This window comes from Gorilla gorilla, chromosome 7 (assembly GCF_029281585.2).
Source record: "Gorilla gorilla gorilla isolate KB3781 chromosome 7, NHGRI_mGorGor1-v2.1_pri, whole genome shotgun sequence".
Lineage (NCBI taxonomy): Eukaryota > Metazoa > Chordata > Mammalia > Primates > Hominidae > Gorilla > Gorilla gorilla.
Window position 1 is genome coordinate 5,068,860 of NC_073231.2, and position 19,840 is coordinate 5,088,699.

The following is a 19,840-nucleotide window of genomic DNA, read 5'->3' on the forward strand; positions in this document are numbered from 1 at the left end:
GGCGCACAGGCCCGCACAGGCGCACAGACCCGCACACGCCCACAGATCCGCACAGGCGCACAGATCCGCACAGGCGCACAGATCCGCACAGGCGCACAGATCCGCACACGCGCACAGATCCGCGCACCCGCACAGGCCCGCACACGCGCACAGGCCCGCACACCCGCACAGGCCCGCACACCCGCACAGGCCCGCACACGCGCACAGGCCCGCACACGCGCACAGATCCGCGCACCCGCACAGGCCCGCACACCCGCACAGGCCCGCACACGCGCACAGGCCCGCACAGGCGTACAGACCCGCACACATGCACACGCCTGACAGCTCCAGTCAGTCCTCACTATCCAGCTTCCAAGCTACAACTCATCACAGCTGTTTTATGTGCAGTAAAATGTCCCACTGCCTTCTGGCTGCTCGGAAAAGGTGCTCAGCGGTGGAGGTCCTGCCCCATCGGATGGCCTCCTCCATGCAAATGTGGTTTGCTGTCTTTCACAGACTCTTAATCAGCTATTCAGAGTCTTGGTAAAATATTCCTTTATCAGAGGCTTCCAGATGGCAGATAAGAGGAAAAACTCCCCTGAAAAATACTTAACAATGCCAGATAAAACACAGCAAACCTACCTTCAATGCACAGCCCAGCTCTCAAGACAAGGGCAATCTGGCCCAAAAATGACAGAGAGGAAGTGCAGGTGCCAACCACGCTGCGTGCAGCATCACGGACAATGTGAATTGTCCCCAAATCATCCACCAGTGACACAAATGCAAACACATTTTCAAGATTTTTTTTGCTGCAACTTGACCTGATTTTAAAACACACATGGAAAAGCCAAGGGCCAAGAAGAGCAGAGCAAGGGCTGGAGAAGAACCAGGTGGACGGGTCTGCCCCGCCAGACGGGAGAACGCCGTACCCACGGGTCTGCCCCGCCGGACGGGAGCACGCCGTACCCGCCGGTCTGCCCCGCCGGACGGGAGCACGCCGTACCCACAGTTCTGCCCCGCCGGACGGGAGCACGCCGTACCCACGGGTGTGCCCTGCTGGATGGGAACACGCCGTAGGATGGGAGCATGCTGTACCCCAGAGTAGCTGGGAGGCTGAGGCACAGACGCAGGCCCAGGACAGAGCCGCTGCCACAGGGAATGGCCCAGGACAGAGCCGCTGCCACAGGGACTGGCCCAGCACAGAGGGCTGAGGAAACTGCAGCATCAGGTGAGCAACACAGAGTCGGACCACCACCTCACACCAGACAACAGCTGCAAGGGCAAACACTGTCTATGATACGTGTATTTTTTTTGCAAAAAAGCATAAAATATCTTTGTTATTGAGGTAGATTTTAGATAAAGATTTCTTAAACAAAACACAAAAACTATGAAATTAAAGATGATGTCACATTATATCAACTTCTAAACAATGGAAGACACTGACGTTTTTAAAAATGAAAAGGCAGCCAGGCGCGGTCGCTCACGCATGTAATCCCAGCACTTTGGGAGTCTGAGGCAAGCAGATCAAGAGGTCAGGAGTTCGAGACCAGCCTGACCAACATGGTGAAACCTCGTCTCTACTAAAAATACAAAAATTAGCCAGGCATGGTGGCGGGCGCTACTCGGGAGGCTGAGGCATGAGAATCGCTTGAACCTGGGAGGCGGAGCTTGCAGTGAGCCAAGATTGCACCATTGCACTCCAGCCTCGGCGACAGAGCGGGACTCCATCTCAAAAAAAAAAAAAAGAAGAAAAGGCAATCCACTGAGAGAAGGTGTTTGCTGGGCTTTGAAGCATCTAAAGAACCCCGGAAATTGGTAAGACAAGCTCCGCAGAAACACGGGCAAAGGCAGATGGCCAGGAGGCGTGAAAGGCTGTCCAGTTTCGTTAACTGGGTAGCATGCATTGAATAAGAAACAGAAACCTCACACTCAATTAGCGAGACTGCAAACACTCTGTATTAACCGGGGCCTGGAGAAACAAGAACGCCGGCGAGTCAAGTGAGCACACAGCGGCACAGCTCCTTTAAAGACACGCTGGGAATCTGTCCCTATGTTGAAATGTACAACCAGCACCTCTCTAGGCACACACCCCAGGGAAACTCCCTGAGTGCAGACACACAAAGACAGCAGAGAAAGATGCCAGAAAACACAGAAGCAGGCACCTCCCACCTCCAGCCAAGACGGAAAAGTCTTGAACAGACACTTAGAAGAAGAAATACAAACGGACAATAAGCACAATCAAAAGCTAAACATGAAAGAGGCCGACGGTGCACCACGTACTGCAGGATTCACTCTCACCACACTCAGCACCAGGTTCCGTGACAGGTGACGGTCACAGCTCGGCAGGAGGGTTTGCACCTTGTGTGGGACCGACACTGGTGCCCGCAGCTAACTGCCAAGACCCGCCAAAGTGGACCCTTTCGGCCAGCACAGCCTTGGTGATGGACGCAGAGGGGCAGGGCAGAAGCCAGAAGGCAGGAGCGAGAGCTGGACGCCCCGGGAACCAGACGGAAGCCTGTCTCAGTCCTTACTGCTGAGGGTAGCAGTGGGTGTCCTACCCAGGACAGGTACCCCGCAGGCCTGGGGTTAGCTGAAGGAGGGCCCAAGAAGCTGCAGAGAGCCGGAGGCCCAGAAATGCCCACACCACCCAGGCAGGCAGCAAGTCTGCAACAATGCACACGAGCTGCGTGAGCTTCCACCCCCAGGAGATGGAAACTAAAAGGGCTTATGTCCACCTTCCGAGTTTCAGGCAGAGTTTCGAGTTTCAGGCCACGAGTCTCGTGGCCCCCTGTAACCAGGAACATTCGGGGAGGGAACTGTGGGAACTGCAGTTCAGCACAGCCAAATGGACAGAAATGAACCTATCCTATCTGTTAATGGCACGTCAGTAAGATACAGATGAAGGTGCACACACCCCATCCTCCTCCTAAGGCCCCACCAAAATGAGAATAAGTGGGTTTGCAACACACAGAGGACAAATGAAGGACAGAAGAAAAAATACAGTGTTAGAAAGTGAAAAGTAGACGGGATGCTGAATCCTAGAATGGCAGCCGAGACACAGCAGACACGAGATCTGCTCCAGAGGGGCTGCCAGGGAGCCTGGAAGTGGGGAGAAAAAGGGGTGCAGGCAGGCTGTGGAAGCCTCCCCACCACCAGTGGGAGACCAGGACTCACTCTCTGCAAAGGCCAGGCCTAGCCCCCAGGAGCCCCAGGCACCACAACTGAAGGCAAAGACCCCATAAGATAAACAGGGAGGGAGAGCCTGTCCATAGAGAGTGTGGGAGACCCTTCTTCTCCTCCTTCCCGCTCCAACTCTGAGATGCAGTGACAAAAACGAACGTTGCAGCCGGAAGGGTGGAAGATGAAGTTTGAGAAAATCTCCCAGAAAGTGGCCTCAAATCACTAAACCATAAAAAATTCGGGAGAAGATGTAAGAAAAAGGGGATCTATTGGGAGACTCAATGTCTGAATGATAGGAATTCCGTAAACCGAAGATTGAAAGCAAAGAGGAGGAAATGATCAAGGAAACAAGAGAGTGGCACATGTTCCCAGACTACGGAGGCCACGACAGATGAAAACAGACCATGCTCAAGACCTCAGCATCAGGCTCCGCCCACGTGGAGGCCAGAAGCAAAACCTCAAACTGTCCTAAGGGAGGAAACCTGCTCACAGCCAAAGGAATCGAGAATGATGGCAACTGCCTTCTCACAGCGACACTGGATGTTAAAGACTTACAGTGTGAAAGACAATTATTAGCCCAGAATCCTACACTCCGAAAAACTTTTAAGTACAAGAAGTAAGGTATACTTGACCTTCAAGATCTCTAAAATATTTATCTCCCAAAAACCATTTTTCAGGAAGTTACTAAGGAACGCGTTTCAACAAAATGGAAGCAAACCCAAGAAATGAAAAGACTGAGGCCCAGGACAGCAAAGGAAGCCCCCGGGAGAGGCGAGACCAGGAGTTACGGCAAGGACTTGGGGGCGGCCCATGCTGGGGGCGGAACAGTCTGGAAGAGGCCACGAAAGATGAAGCTCATTGACCCTGAATGTGTCTGACCATAGAACAAGGACAGGGAGGTGAGGGGAGAAATTAGTACTATTATTTAGAAGAAAATGTAAAAATCCAAGAAAACTATTAACTCTACTAAAGCTCTGCTCACTCCACTAAAGGTTTCACAAAATGGAATAATCGTGTGTTATGTGACCCAGCAAGAAACTGTGTTTACGGAGACATAAACATGTAAACAATACTGATGTACAAACATTTTGAAAAAATCATATTGGAAGGACAGGGGTTGTAAAAAATGTGCATCCGTGGTGGGGGAAGGTGCTAAAAGAAACCAAAATCCTTAGTTTCCAAAGTCAATACATAAGATTTAATCCCTTCCCTCCCTGCCAAAAAAGAAAGAAAAAGAAGAAAACAGGAAGCAACAGTGTAAGTGCGTGACTCTGAAAGGGGGGGTGATTTTACCCAGGAGCAGCCACTGCGGAACTGGAGGGTGTGTGACTGCAGTGATGGGCAGAACATTGCTGTTTTTAATAATAATTCCTGAGAATTATTCGAATCTAAAATATATGCAACACATAACTGACAAATTAAAAAAAAAGTTCAATATGGGCTCTTCAGTGAAAAAACTTTACCAAAATGCACATACACCAGTTATTTTGGTTGTTGACAAATCAGTCTTATCTCTGTGAGAGATGGAATTATCAACACTCTTCTAGAACCAAAGAAACAGATTGTGTGAAGTTAACAAATATCAATCAATTGGCTAAATCATTGCCATAATTACCATGCTGTGACCTAACCATACAAGAACATTTTCCTCCGCCTCATGTCCAAGGACGGATGTGGGCACTGTTCCTCATCCGGCTACCTCCTGTCCCTCACAGGGCGCCAGTCGGCCCAGCCCTGATATCCAGCAGGAGGACTCCTGGACGTGCATCTCAACAGACCCTGCACGATGGCCCGTGCAGAAGTGACCCACAGTTCTTACGTTGTTTATTGTGATTTCATCATTTTGCCCCTGGCCAAGACTTCTCTTTTTCCAGATGCAAGTAAATTATAACATTTTTCCTTTAACATTTCCAAGGCACAGCACTTCAAAAATATGTTGTTCTTTCATGATTAAAAAAAAGAATCAATAAACTGGGCATAGAAGGGAACTTCTTCAACATGGTAAAGGCCACGTATGAAACCCACAGCTAACATCATACAGGATGGTGAAAACGGAGATGCCTTCTCCTCAAGATCAGGAATGAGACCAGGATTCCCACTCACGGCACTTTTTGTCAACATCGTATTAGAACTTCTAGCCAGGGCAATTAGTCAACAACAACAACAAAAGGAAGCAAAGGGCATCCAGACTGGACAGGGAAAAGTCCAACTATCTTTACTCACAAAGGAAAAAGTAAAACTACCTGAAATCACAGATGACAGCATCTTGCGCAGTGATGTACCACAAAAGACGCTGGGGAAAGGCTGGCCGCATGGGGGACGGTGGAGCCTTAAGATAACACGGACCCTGAAGATGATAACGCTGCACTTTCACCGTAACTTTTTAATGTTTGGATGGTGAAAGGCTGGCTGCATATAGGACGGCGGACCCTGATGATGATAACGCTGTATTTTCACCGTAACTTTTTAATGTTTGGATGGTGAAAGGCTGGCTGCATATAGGACGGTGGACCCTGAAGATAACACTGTATGTTCACCGTACCTTTTTAATGTTTGGATGGTGAAAGGCTGGCTGCATGTGGGACAGCGGACCCTGAAGATGATAACGCTGCACTTTCACCGTAATTTTTAATGTTTGGATGGTGAAAGGCTGGCTGCATGTGGGACAGGGGACCCTGAAGATGACAACGCTGCACTTTCACCGTAACTTTTTAATGTTTGGATGGTGAAAGGCTGGCTGCATGTGGGACAGCGGACCCTGAAGATGATAACGCTGCACTTTCACCGTAACTTTTTAATGTTTGGGTGGTGAAAGGCTGGCTGCATATGGGATGGTGGACCCTGAAGATGATAACGCTGCACTTTCACCGTAACTTTTTAATGTCTGGACGGTGAAAGGCTGGCTGCATATAGGACAGCGGACCGTGAAGATGACAACGCTGCACTTTCACCGTACCTTTTTAATGTTTGGACGGTGAAAGGCTGGCTGCATATAGGACGGCGGACCCTGAAGATGATAACGCTGTATTTTCACCGCACCTTCTTAATGTTTGGGTGCATGAACACTCACCATGCTGTTACAGCTGCCACCGTGTTCAGCACAGGCATGTACTGACTGGGCGAGCAGCCTGGGAGCAACAGGCTGTGCCACACAGCCCAGGCCTGCAGCTGGCTCCACTGTCTAGTGTGTGTAAGCGCACTTTGCTCACACAGCAATGGACTCCTCTGAGGACGCATTTGTTGGAATGTATTACCGTTGTTAAGTGATGTGTGACTGTACATAGAAAATCTAAGGAATCCACAACAAAAATGTAAGAGCTAATAAACTAGTTCAGCAAAACTGCAGGACACAAGGTCAATACACAAAATCCCTTGCATTTTCACACACAAACACTGAAAATTCCCAAAAGAAAACAAACAAAAAAGAAAGCAATTCCACTTACAATAGCACCAAAAAGAATAAAATACTTTGGAATAAACTTTTAAAAAACGGTAAAACTTTTCTACGTCCTGGCAGTACTGGAAGGAAAAATATAAAAAAAGATAAGGCCGGGCGCAGTGGCTCACGCCTGTAATCCCAGCACTTTGGAAGGCTGAGGTGGGTGGATCACCTGAGGTCGGGAGTTTGAGACCAGCCTGACCAACATGGAGAAACCCCATCTCTACTAAAAAAATACAAAAAAAATTAGTCGGACGTGGTGGCACACGCCTGTAATCCCAGCTACTCAGGAGGCTGAGGCTGGAGAATTGCTTAAACCCAGGAGGCGGAGGCTGTGGTGAGCCAAGATCATGCCATTGTACTCTAGCCTGGGCAACAAGAGTGAAACTCCATCTCAAAAACAACAACAACAAAAAGATAAAACTGTAGTCTGAAAACTACAAAAGATGGTTGAAAGAAATTAAAAAGGACTTAAATAAATAAAAAGACATTCTAAAGCTAGGGACTGGACGATGTAATAGTGTTAAGAAGACAATACTGCCCAGTGTTCTACAAACTCATGCAATACCCATCAAAATTTCAAATGTTTTTTTTTTTTTGCAGAAATTGACATGCTGATCCTAAAATTAATATGGAATTGCAAGAGACCCTGAGTCTTGAAAAACAACAAAGTTGAGGGACCCACACTTCTCAATTCAAAACTTAGTACACAGCTACAGCAATCAAAACAAGATGGTGGATGGTACAGACATGGGATGGACATACATCAATGGAATAGAATTGAGAGTCCAGAAATAAACCCCACATCTGTGGCCAACTGATTTTTTTTCTTTTTTTTTTTTTTTAGACAGAGTATCACTCTGTCACCCAGGCTGGAGTACAGTGATGCGATCTCGGCTCACTGCAACCTCTGCCTCCTGGGTTCAAGTGACTCTCCTGCGTCAGCCTCCCAAGTAGCTGGGACTACAGGTGCCTGCCACCACGCCTGAATAATTTTTGTATTTTTAGTAGAGATGGGGTTTCACCACGTTGGCCAGGCTGGTCTCAAACTCCTGACCTCAAGTGATCCACCCACCTCAGCCTCCAAAGTGCTGGGATTACAGGTGTGAGCCACCACACCTGGCTGCGAACTGATTTTCAATGAGTGCTAAGTCCGCTTGATGGGGAAATGATGTCTTCCACAACTGGTGTTAAGACAATTGGATATCCACATGCAAAGGAATGAAGTTGGAACTCTACCTCACACCACACACAACATCAGCTGAAAATGGATCAAGGACCTATACATAAGTGCTAAAACTATAAAACTCTTAGAAGAAAACCTAGGCATAAATTTTTGTGGCCTTTGATTAGGCAATGATGCCTTAAATATGATATAAAAAACACAGGCAACAAAAGAAAAAATAGATAAATTGGACTTTATTAAAATTAAAACCTTTGGGGCTTTAAAGGATACCATTAAGAAAGTGAAAAGATAACTCACGCTATGGAAGAAAATATTTGCAAATCAGGTATCTGATGAGGGCTCAGTATGGAGGATGTGCAACCAATTCCTACAACTCAGCAACAGAAAGACAATCCAATTAAAACTGGGCAAAGGACGTAAACAGATATTTCTCTAAAGAAGATACACAAATGGACAACACGCAGGGAAAGATGCTCAACATTCTCAGTCATCAGAAAAACGGAAAACCACAATGAGATACCACTTCACACCTCCTAGGGTGGCTATGATCTAAAAAAAAAAAATAGAAAATAAGTGTTAGTGAGCACGTAGAGAAACTAGAACCTTTGTACAATGCTGGTGGACATGTAATATGGTTCAGCTGCTGTGGACAAGAGTCCGGCAGTTTCTGAAAAAGTTAAACATGGAGTTACCATTTGACCCTGCATTTCCACTCCTAAGTATAAACTCAAGAGAATCGAAAACATATGTCCACACAAGAACATGTGCATGGATTGTCATAGCAATGTTACTGACAATAGCTAAAAAGGAGAAACAACCAAACGTTCATCAACTGATGAATGGAGAAACAAAATGTGGTCCATTCATACAATGGAATATTATTCAGCCTTAAAAAAGAAAGTTAGTTCTGACCCATGCTACAACATGAATGAACCTTTAAAAAATTATGCTATATGAAAAAACCCAGACACAAAGGGTCATACGTTGCATGATTCCATTTATATGACATGTCCGGAACAGACAAATCTATAAAGAAAACAGATTAGTGGTTTCCAGAGGCTAGAGGGAGTGGGGAATGGGGGCTGAGTGGTTATGGGACAGTGAGTTTTTTTTTTGTTTTTTTTGTTTTTTTTTGAGACAGGGTCTCGCTGCGTTGCCTAGGCTGGAGTGCAGTGGCACAGTCTTGGCTCACCGAAGTCTTGACTTCTCAGGCTCAAGTGACCCTCCCACCTCAGCCTCTTGAGTAGCTGCGATATAGGTGTACATCATCATACCTGGCTAATTTTTGTACTTTTTGCTAGAGATGGGTGACTCGCCATGTTGCCCAGGCTGGTCTCCAACTCCTAGGCTCAAGTGATCCACCCACCTCAGCCTCCCAAAGTGCTTGGATAACAGGGTGAGCCACTGTGCCCGGCCAAGTGTTTCTTTTTGGTGTGGTAAGAATATTCTGGAATTAGATGGTGGTAATGGAATGGCTGTACAACAGTGTCAATATACTAAAAAGCAGTAAATTGTACACTTTGAATGGGTTGATTTGAAATGGTAAATTTTAGGTTACGTTTCTGGGGTGCAGCCTTATCTATCTCTGCCCTTGTGACACGACCTGATCATCACAAATTCCCTTTTAAGCCAGGGCCAAGTGGTTTTAGTTGCTTGTAACTGAAGGGTCTAAATTGTCCAAGCAACTGACCCAAGGACATCAGACTTGACAGACCAGAGTCTGAACCCTCCGAAATCACATGTGAGACCATGTCACCGAGGGAACCGAAGCAGGGGCAGCATCTGCACCCTCACCCTGGCGGGTTCAGCCCTCAAGGGCCATAGCCTATTTCTCCGTGTGCCCACCAATCCTGATTCTGCATTGGCACCTCCACCTGGACACGGCTCCAACTGCTCAGCAAAAGGCTCGTGCACCCAACCTTCTCATTCGCTCCCTGGAAAAATAATCTTTTACCCTTTGAGACTAGGTCAACTCACATCAGTATTTTGACTTTTAATTCAACATCTTCATATTAAACAGTATCTTACAGATGCCACTGAAACGAAGTGGCTGAATGCTGAAGCTTTGTGAAAAGACGTCACCCAAAGGATCACGAACAACTTCAAAGGCCAAGTGCTTTGTCAGACTCAAATGGACCCAGCCACTTAAAAGTAAAAAGCCAATCACTTTAGGCAAGAAAATATATATCTTCTAGAATGAAACTGGCCTGGAATTTACAGATATTATTTTTTCACTTAGGAATGATCCATCATCCATCCATGCATACAGCTTCAACTGCCCCACCTAATTTCATCTTCCTACCACCAGATATGTTACTGGTGAACAATCACCGTTAAAACTTTAGTTAGGTTAGAAGAAAAAGTAAATCGACCCTAAAAATACAATTTTAAAAAAGATTAAAAATGTTGGTTCAGCAAAATTCAGAGAAAAACAGGAAATGTTAGGGATGGCCTGCTTCTTGTAAGGCATAACAGTGCACATGCTCCCCATTATCATCACCGTCAGAGCCGTACATTCTTACAATCAATAAACCTACGCTGACACACGTTGCCACCCGTCTGCAGTTTACATTGCGGTTCACTCTCGTACATCCTGTGAGTTGGAGCAAACGCAGAATGAGATGCGCCCACCATGACAGCATCGTACAGGGCAGTTTCACCGTCCTGCAAGTCCTCTGGGCTCCACCTGCTCCTCCCAGTCCTCGGCATCATATAGGGCAGTTTCACTGTCCTGCAAGTCCTCTGGGGTCCACCTGCTCCTCCCAGTCCTCGGCATCGTACGGGGCGGTTTCACCGTCCTGCAAGTCCTCTGGGCTCCACCTGCTCCTCCCAGTCTTCGGCAGTCACTGATCTTTTTGGGGTCTCCTCAGTTTTGCTTTTCCACAGTGTTACAGAATTGGGATTGCAATGTGTAGCCTTTTCAGATTGGTTTCTTTCACTTAGTAATAAGCATTTAAGGTCCCATCATGTCTTTTCATGGCTTGACAGTTCATTTCTTTTTAGCCCTGAATAATTTTCCGTTGTCTGGATGTACCACAATTTGCTTATTCATTCACTTACTGAAGGACATCTTTGTTGCTTCCAAGTTTTGGCAGTTATGAATAAAGCTGCTATAAACATCCATGTGCAGGTTTATTGACGTTTTCCATCTATTTGGATAAATGTCAAGGGGCACAACTGCTGGATCCTACAGGTAAGGTAAGAGTATGTTCAGTTGTGTAAGAAACTACCAAACTGTCTTCCAAAGTGGCTGCCCTGTTTTGCATTCCCATCTGCAGTGATGACAGTCCTTGTTCCTCCAGCATTTGGTGTTGTCAGTGTTCTGGATTTTGTCCATTCTAGTAGGTGTGTGGTGGTGTCTCATTGTCTTAATTTGCATTTCCCTGATAACATATGATGTGAAACACCTTTACATAGGATTATTTGCCATCTACATATTTTCCTTGGTGAGGTCCACATCTTTGGCCCATTTTCTTATTAAGTTTTAAGAATTCTTCAAACATTTTGAATAACAGTCCTTTGTCAGATATGTCTTTTGAAAATATCTTCTCTAAGTCTGTGGCCTGTCTCTTCATTCTCTTGACAATGTCATTCACAGAGCAGAAGATTTTAATTTTAATGATGTCCAGGTTATCAACTGGACATCTACTTATCAATTCTTTCTTTGATGGATCAAGCCTTTGGTGTTATAGCTAAAAAGTCACTGCTGAACCCGAGGGCACCTAGATTGCCTCCCATGTAATCTTCTAACAGTTTATAGTTTTGCATTTTACACTCAGGTGTAAGATCTTTTTTTTTTTTTTTTTTTTTTTTGAGATGGAGTCTTGCTCTGTCACCCAGGCCGGACTGCAGTGGCAACATCTCAGCTCAATGCAACCTCTGCTCCTGGGTTCAAGCAATTCTGCCTCAGCCTACTGAGTAGCTGGGACTACAGGCGCCCGCCACCACGCCCAGCTAATTTTTTGTATTTTTATTAGAGACAGGGTTTCACCATGTTAGCCAGGATGGTGTCGATCTCCTGACCTCGTGATCTGCCCATCTTGGCCTCCCAAAGTGCTGGGATTATAGGTATGATCCACCGCGCGCGGTCCAGATCCATTTTTAGTAAGATTTTTTTGTAAAAGGTTTAAGGTCTGTGTCTATATTTTTATGCATGTGGATGTCTAGTTGTCCCAGCACCATTTGTTGAAAAGACCATTCACTGAATAGCCTTTGTTTGCTCCTGTATCAAAGATAAGTCAGTGGTATTTATGTGGGTCTATTTCCGTACTCTCTATTCTGTCCCATTAATCTACGTGTCTACTCTTTTGCCAAAAATACGCTGTCTTGATTACTGTAGATTTCTGGTAAGTAACTCTTGAAGTCATGTAATGCCAGTCCTTTATTTTGTTTTTCTCCTTTAATATTCTGCTGGCTATTCTCAGTTTTTTGCTTCTCCATCTAAACTTTAGAATCAGTTTATCAATATCCACAAAATAACTTGCTGGGATATTAATCAGGATTGTATTGAATGTGTATATCAAGTTAGGAAGAATGAGTATCTCTATAATATTGAGTCTTCCTATCCATGAACATTGAATATCTCTTCAATTTTTAGTCTTCTTTGATTTCTTTCATCAGAGTTCTATAGCTTCTTCATATAGATGTTGTACACATTTGTTAGATCTACACCAAAATATTTTATTATGGGGGGGTGGTAATATAAATGATACCGTGTTTTGTTTTGTTTTGTTTTGAGACGGAGTCTTGCTCTGTTGCCCAGGCTGGAGTGCACTGACATGATCTCGGCTCACAGCAACCTCTGCCTCCAGGGTTCAAGTGATTCTCCTGCCTCAGCCTCCCGAGTAGCTGGGATTACAGTTGTGCACCACCACGCCTGGCTAATTTTTTGTATTTTTAGTAGAGACAGGGTTTCTACTGTCTACTGTGTTAGCCAGGATGGTCTCAATCTCCTGACCTTGTGATCCGCCCACCTTGGCCTCCCAAAGTGCTGGGTGTTTTTAATTTCAAATTCCACTTGTTCTTTGCTGATATATAGGAAATCAGTTGACTTCCGTGTATTAACTTTGTATCGTACAACCCCACTATAATCCTTTATTAGTTCCAGAAGTCTTTTTTGTTGCTTCTTTCAGATTTTCATTACCTGCTTTTTCTTTAAAAACTTTGTTATACTGATTGAAAAAGCAAGAAAATTTCTAACAGGCACAATGGACAGTGCATTAGCTTTCTAGGGCTGCCACTACAAAGCCCCACAGACTGGGCGAAGTCAACAACAGACATTTGTTCTCTCACAGCCCGGAAGGCTGGAAGGCCAAGGTCATAGTCTCAGCAGGGCTGGCTTTGGACCTTGGCTTGCAGATGCCATTCTCTCTCAGTTGTCACAGGGTCAAACCTCTCTACGTATGTGTGTCCTGATCTCATCTTCTAATATGGACACCAGTAATATTGGATTAGGGTGCACCCTGACGACTTCATTGACCCTTAATCAACTTTAGGACCCCATCTCCAAACACAGTCACATTGTGAAGTATGGGGAGTTAGGGCTTCAACATACAAATTTGCTGGTGGCGGCTGTGAGGCGGGGAGCGCAATTCAGCCTATAATAAGTATATTCTTTAAATGGCAAAAGTATGTGCAAAAGCAGTCATTTACTCCTTAATTGGAACATTATCCTACTACACTGGGAGCTTGTACCATTTGAAAACATTAAGCCATATGGGAAAAATGTAGAAAAGAACATGGAATACATGGATTTGTCCCATGGGAAAAGCATGCTTAGTGTAACCCCGTATCTAGGAGACGTGAAGGGAACTTTTTCCTTCTCACTTGTCTTCTATCCTTGACCAGAACGGTGTCTGTGGCACTCGTCATGTCGCAGGTTAGACAGGCTTTCTGAGCCGCCCTGGAAATGGAATCACCACACAGAATATTACGTCTGTGGGAAGATGTGTTCACAGTCAATGGAGATCTGACCTGCGGGGCTGGAAGGTGATTTGTGGGATGACGAGGACCTGCCTGCTGAGATCCTGGTGAGCGGCTCCATTATAAGGTGTGTGAAAACCAGAGACCACGCAGCTCTCAGGAACACAAACGCGTGGAGAACAAATGCCCAGTGAGAGACCACCACTATACAAACACGAACGAGACCCCCAGAAATGGCACCCAGGAACCCACGTCTGGCTTTATGGACTTATGTGTTTACTGGGGAACCGAATGGACCCGCCCACATGTGCTGCACCCAGATGGTCTCTTCCCGCATCTCTCAGTGGGATGTGCTGCACCCAGGCGGCCTCTTCCAGCATCTCTCGGTGGGATGTGCTCCACCCAGGTGTTCTCATCCCATGTCTCTCACTAGGATGTGCTGCACATAGGCGGTCTATTCCCGTGTCTCTCAGTGGGATGTGCTGCACAGAGGTGACCTCTTCCTGCATCTCTCGGTGGGATGTACTCCACCCAAGTGTTCTCTTCCCACGTCTCTCAGTTGGATGTGCTGTGCACAGCCGGTCTATTCTCGTATCTCTCGGTGGGATGTCTTACACCCAGGTGGTCTATTCCCGTGTCTCTCGGTGGCATGTGCTGCACCCAGGTGGTCTATTCCCGTGTCTCTCAGTGGGATGTGTTACAACCAGGTGGTCTCTTCCCACATCTCTCAGTGGGATGTGCTGCAGCCAGGTGGCCTCTTCCCGCATCTCCCAGTGCGATGTGGTCCACCCAGGTGGTCTCTTCTAGTGTCTCTCAGTAGGATGTGCCGCAGACAGGTGGTCTATTTCCGTGTCTCTCAGTGGGATGTGCTGCACCCAGGTGGTCTCTTCCCGTGTCTCTCAGCGGGGTCCTCTCACAGTCTCACAGGTGAGCGGAGTTGCACTGCAGGGACCAGAGCTGATGGGACTCTCATGGCAGATGATTCTGCAGCCACCAAGAGCTTATGTGGGGCTGTCATGGGACAGACGTCTGCCAAAGACCACGGGACAAGAACATCAGAAGCCTGTCCCTGAGTGGGCACAAGCCAACGGGGCCACCACAGTGACTGGGGGCATGGTGTTATGGTGGGGAAGGCGCCTGTCTTCCTCAGAGGACATGAAGGCTGGCCCAAGCCCCAGTTTCAGTCCAATCACCATCTTCAGAGCACACAAGTAAATGACCCCAAAAAGGCAGCACCCTGACCTGGCCTTGGCCGGGGAGTCCACAGGGGCCTTGGCAGAGCTTGTGTGGAGAGCGATGCCTGCCCTGCCCACCTGCTGCAGGCCCTCTGCAGACCTGCAGACAGATGCCCGAGCCCCAGAAGACACATTCTCCAAGGCAAGTGATGATGACGGAGGTTAACTTCAGTCTCTGAGACCCACCCACAACTGCAGACAACCTCACCTGTCAAAGGCTGAGCGTGTTTCTGGCTCACTTTCTCAGAGGTCACTTTCTTTGGTGGATTTTGGATGGCCAGCGTCTGGGGTTCCCTCTTTCCTTGGCCACTTGGAACAGGAGGAAAAAGTCTCTGCAGCACCTTCTCCACAAACACTGTACAGACAACCGATTAAAAGAAAAGGAGGAAAAGGAATGAGTTATGCAGTTTATCTGAATCACACGTGACTTTTACTCTACACAAACACACACATCCTGAAAGCACCAACGGAGACCCAAGTCCCTGGTCCTCCCACGCTGGGCACTGCACACCAGGATCCCCCAGACTCTGCCCTCAGAGGAACCCGTGAGGCTGGCCCGAGGACCCCCCAGCATCCTGCCATCAGCTGACCCTCTCCCCACGGCATCACCCTGCATCCAGTAGGCTGTGCACTGCTGGCAGGTGCTGCCTCTGTCTCCATGTCGCTCGGTTCCTCCCTGTGAGGTTCAGGCACATGCAGGCCGTGACCCCTGTCAGTGGGGGCTGTGGTCCTGGGTGGACGGTGTCAGTGGCCCACAGTGCTTGGAGCCAGGTGTGTGAATGGAGCAGGTCTGGGGGGCCCTGAGACAGGGCAGGCACCACCTCGCACCCTCTGGGAACCCATGGTCTACACTCTCTCCCTTAAACTGAACGTGTCAACAACTGCGACTGGGGAGAATTCCGTGCATCTGACGTGGTTTAACCACTAAACAGAGATTCTTTACTTTGCTTGTTTTAGTTTACGTTGTTTAAACTGTGGGACAAGCTGTCATAATGAATGAATATTTCTGCCCTGATTTAAGTGTGGTTAATAAACAGGCATTGATCTCAAAATAGCATAGTGGATAAGGTGCGGGGAAAAGTTAATGAAATGAATTCTTTTAACCTCATAAAATTTAGAAAAAAGATAGCTGCTTTGGAATAACCAAAAGTCGCACAGTGGAATCAGCACTCCTGACACAACTGCCTGGTGCCTTTAGGAACAGGGAGGCGGGGACTTGGCCTGACTGGAGGCGTGCAGGGATCTGACATGGGCCCCCTGAGAGGAGACGCTGGGGGTGGCTTCTAGGCAAGGCAGGGAGACTCCATGGCCCTACATGGGAACTCTGTAGCTGAAGGCACAGATCCTTCCTAATTCTGGCCTCTGCGACAAACACGTGATAGAAATAACCCTCCTACAGGCCCCGCTGTTAAGAACACTATGTGGGTTTCCACGCAACGCTCACCAGAGCTCCCCGTGTCCTCCGTGGATGGACCATGAAAACCCTGAGCACAGAGCTCAGTGGGAGTGAGGTGCAGTGTGGTCATGAACAAGGTGGCTGCTCACTGAGACTCTCCACCTCCGCGGCTCCCAGCGAGCGAGCACAAAGGCTCCTTTTGCTGGGAGGAAACGACCTCTGGTTAAGTGGAAAATCTGAACTGAAACGATGTGATCCCTCAGATCCCGGGGTCTTCACCAGGTCCTGGCAATGAGAGGGTCCCCATACGCTATATTTTGAATATGATGCAGAAGTGCACCAGCACAGGACACCTCAAAAGCTCCTGCTGGCTGCGGTGAGCGGGTCCCACCCCTACAGAAAGGCCTTGCCTCAAGCATACCTGCCCGGAGGAGACACCTTGGCTCTCAGGGAGCAACAGGTGGTCTGTGAAATGCTTTTAAAAATGTGCTGTAGTGCTCCCAGGTATGTTCAAAAGAAGGTTCCAAGGCTTCAGATAAAAATCCAATGGTCACATTTCCTTCAAATGTCAAAGAAGAAAATGTCCTATGCCAGATGACCAAGCTGGTGCTGAGCAGAGGAGATGGTAGGCAGATAAGATGCACTTTATCCAACATCTTCACAAACCAGAACAAATTCTAAGACAAAACCATAACCAGCCGCCCAATTCTGCAAACAAGGACGGGGCGCTCAGAGCTAAAGCCTTGCTGGGCCTGGGGCAGCCAACGCGGACATGTGGCTGAAGTCGCCTCCCCAGGCACAGCTGCCTGCAAGTGTCTGGAGCCAGGAAAATGCTACGGAGAAATCCCAGGCGATGGTCAGGGCCAGGCAATGCTGCAGAACGCCTGAGGCTGGGCAGGCACAAGACAGTCCCAGGGAGGGGGCAGGCCAGGGCAGGCCCTGACTAAACAGCCACCGCCAGGAGACGCTGGGCCCAAGCAAGCATCAGATGACAGAGTTTTCTGAAACAAGGCAGCTGATCCCAAAGAAAATGGCAGAACACACCAGGGTAAGGATCGGAGCGCACTGAGAAACGGCACAACACACCAGGGTTTGGATCGGAGCACACTGAGAAACCGCACAACACACCAGGGTACAGATTGGAGTGCACTGACAAATCGCACAACACACCAGGGTACAGATCGGAGCGCACGGAGAAACCGCACAACGCACAACACACCAGGGTACAGATTGGAGTGCAATGACAAACCGCACAACACACCAGGGTATGGATCGGAGCGCACGGAGAAACTGCACAACACACCAGGGTACAGATTGGAGCGCAATGAGTCTGGCCCCAGGTCACAGTCTTTCAAGGCTTCCTGACGCAGATTTCGGAGCTAAAAGCGACATAATAAGAATGTGCCTTTAAAAAAAAGAAAGGTAGGGAGCATTTGCACTGAATTCCATCCACTGCCTGGAATAAATTACATTTATAGCCTAATTAACAGTGGTTTTCCACCAACACTGTTAAATTTCATGTTTCAAATGAAAATATCTGATATAGGTGTACAGTACCTTTAGAATTTTTATAAAAATTCTAAAATGGAAGTAGAAGGCGGGAACAATCTAAAGTCAGCTGCCTTTAAATTCAGAGTGACAGCTGACAGGGGTTTCTCAGGGATAACTGACACGGCAGAGGCCACCCTGGGAGTCACAAGCTCCGCCTTCTGTAACACAGGCATTTCTCTCGGAAGAGATTTACGTGATCCCAGGCTCACGACCTGAAAGCCAGGAATCAATCTGCTGGCACAGCGTGCAAGGACCACAGAATCCCAAGGCCTCTGGGTCTTCAGCCTCTAGGATTTCTGCAATTCCCCTGCACGTCTGCTCAGGCGCCACACGAGCAGATTCGAGAGCGGTGGTTCCCAGAACCATGCAGACCCACGTGTTGTGTGGTTTGTCATTGCACTCCAGTCTGTACCCTGGTGTGTTGTGCGGTTTGTCGTTGCACTCCAGTCTGTACCCTGGTGTGTTGTGCGTTGTGCGGTTTCTCCATGCGCTCCCATCTGTACCCTGGTGTGTTTTGCGGTTTGTCAGCGCACATGCCAAGGCCCCAACACCCTCCTAAGGAGCTTCCCCATAGACCACCTAGGCAGGTCCTGGACTCACCTCCCACCAGGAGCCCAGGACCTGGGGCCACCGCCTGGGCTGAGAGCCCGACCCGCGGGGCTTTGCCACACAAAAGCCCCAGGCCTGGCGAGGCTCAGGGAGGCCGTTTCAACCGTGAAAACTTGGGTTTCTGCCCCACCCCAGCCCTGGCTGTTTGAGCCATCATCCAACAGCAGGCTCCCGCATCGACCAGGCTCTGATCCTGCCCCATCCGCCCTCCGTGCCTCACTTTTCTCCCATTTTCCTCGTCCTCCACCATAGTGACACCTCTTGCGGCAGTTATTTTTTGGAACTGCAGTAACTTGGGTCCAGTGTTCTCAGGGTGACACTGAGGTCATTCACTTCTGCAGAACTGCAGATGGGCGCTGGTGCCCACATCTGCCTGAGATGCTTCTCTCCGCTGACGCCCGCAGTTGCCCGCAGGTGCTGTGAGGTCTGCTGGGTTTCTCCCTGCCAAGCGACTCTCTTTCCTTCATAACCAACAAACACTGTGGAGGAGACACCGCGGGACTAGATCCTTTTCCTCCTCAGTCTCACCCACTAATTCTGGCATCCGCTGGTGGGTCCTGGCAGTGGCAGACGTGGCTGTGGGCTCCTCAGTGGCTTTCCTTCCTCACTCCTTCCGTGTTTATCACGTGGAATTTTGTACTGAAGTGCCCACACTTGCACATGTATTGAATTATTACCTTTGTGCTATTTAATACTTTAAGGACTCGTAGATGTTTCCTTTGTTCCAAGGACCATCACCCTGTACTGTCCGCATATAGTTTGTTGCTCAAATAGTCCCGGCACTGGCCACAGGGTCCACCGCAGTGTGGAACCAGCGCCCTCCAGCATGGACCCGGTGCCCTCCAGCCCACCCGGCCCTCCCATGAGCACACAAGGCCCTACAAGGTACCGCAGACTCATCTTGTATTTTCTCTGCCTAGGCCTGGAACCAGCCCCTTCTCCAAGAAGACCAACATTTAGAAAGCAGAACGCGGCCCTAGACGTACACCTTGCTCCTCTTGTCTTCTGAACACAAAATCTCATCATGCCAGTCCTTGAAAATCACCAACTACTCTGCACAAAAGAGGACTTGGAGGAAGAGGAATGTCCTGGACACCCTCAAAGACAAATGAGACTTCTGAGAGGCAAATGCAGGCCGCGCAGACATCCCAACGGCAGGACGCCGAGGTGCCCGCGAGGAAGGACGAGGAAACACACCTGCCCCACGCCAGCGTCACCCACGGACATGACCGATGGCAGAACGCTGAGGTACCCACGATGAAGGACGAGGACGCATGCTCGCACCGCGCCAGTGTCAGCCACAGACACACAGGATGACAAAGCTGATATCTGGGATAATCAGG

The 19,840-nt window shown here is 48.2% G+C and overlaps 1 protein-coding gene across 6 annotated transcripts in view; it reads right to left on the minus strand.

Moving 5' to 3' along the window:
• ERICH1 (glutamate rich 1) overlaps positions 1-19,840 on the minus strand; it is a 63,813-nt gene that overhangs the window by 32,968 nt on the left and 11,005 nt on the right. For 4 of the 6 annotated variants that reach the window (XM_004046567.5, XM_055347998.2, XM_063709013.1 and 1 more), the window contains exon 2: positions 15,150-15,296. The exons of the other annotated variants lie outside the window; for them this stretch is intronic. In XM_004046567.5, the coding sequence (XP_004046615.4) occupies positions 15,150-15,296 (147 nt within the window). The remainder of the gene's footprint in view (positions 1-15,149; positions 15,297-19,840) is intronic. 6 annotated transcript variants of the gene reach the window in all.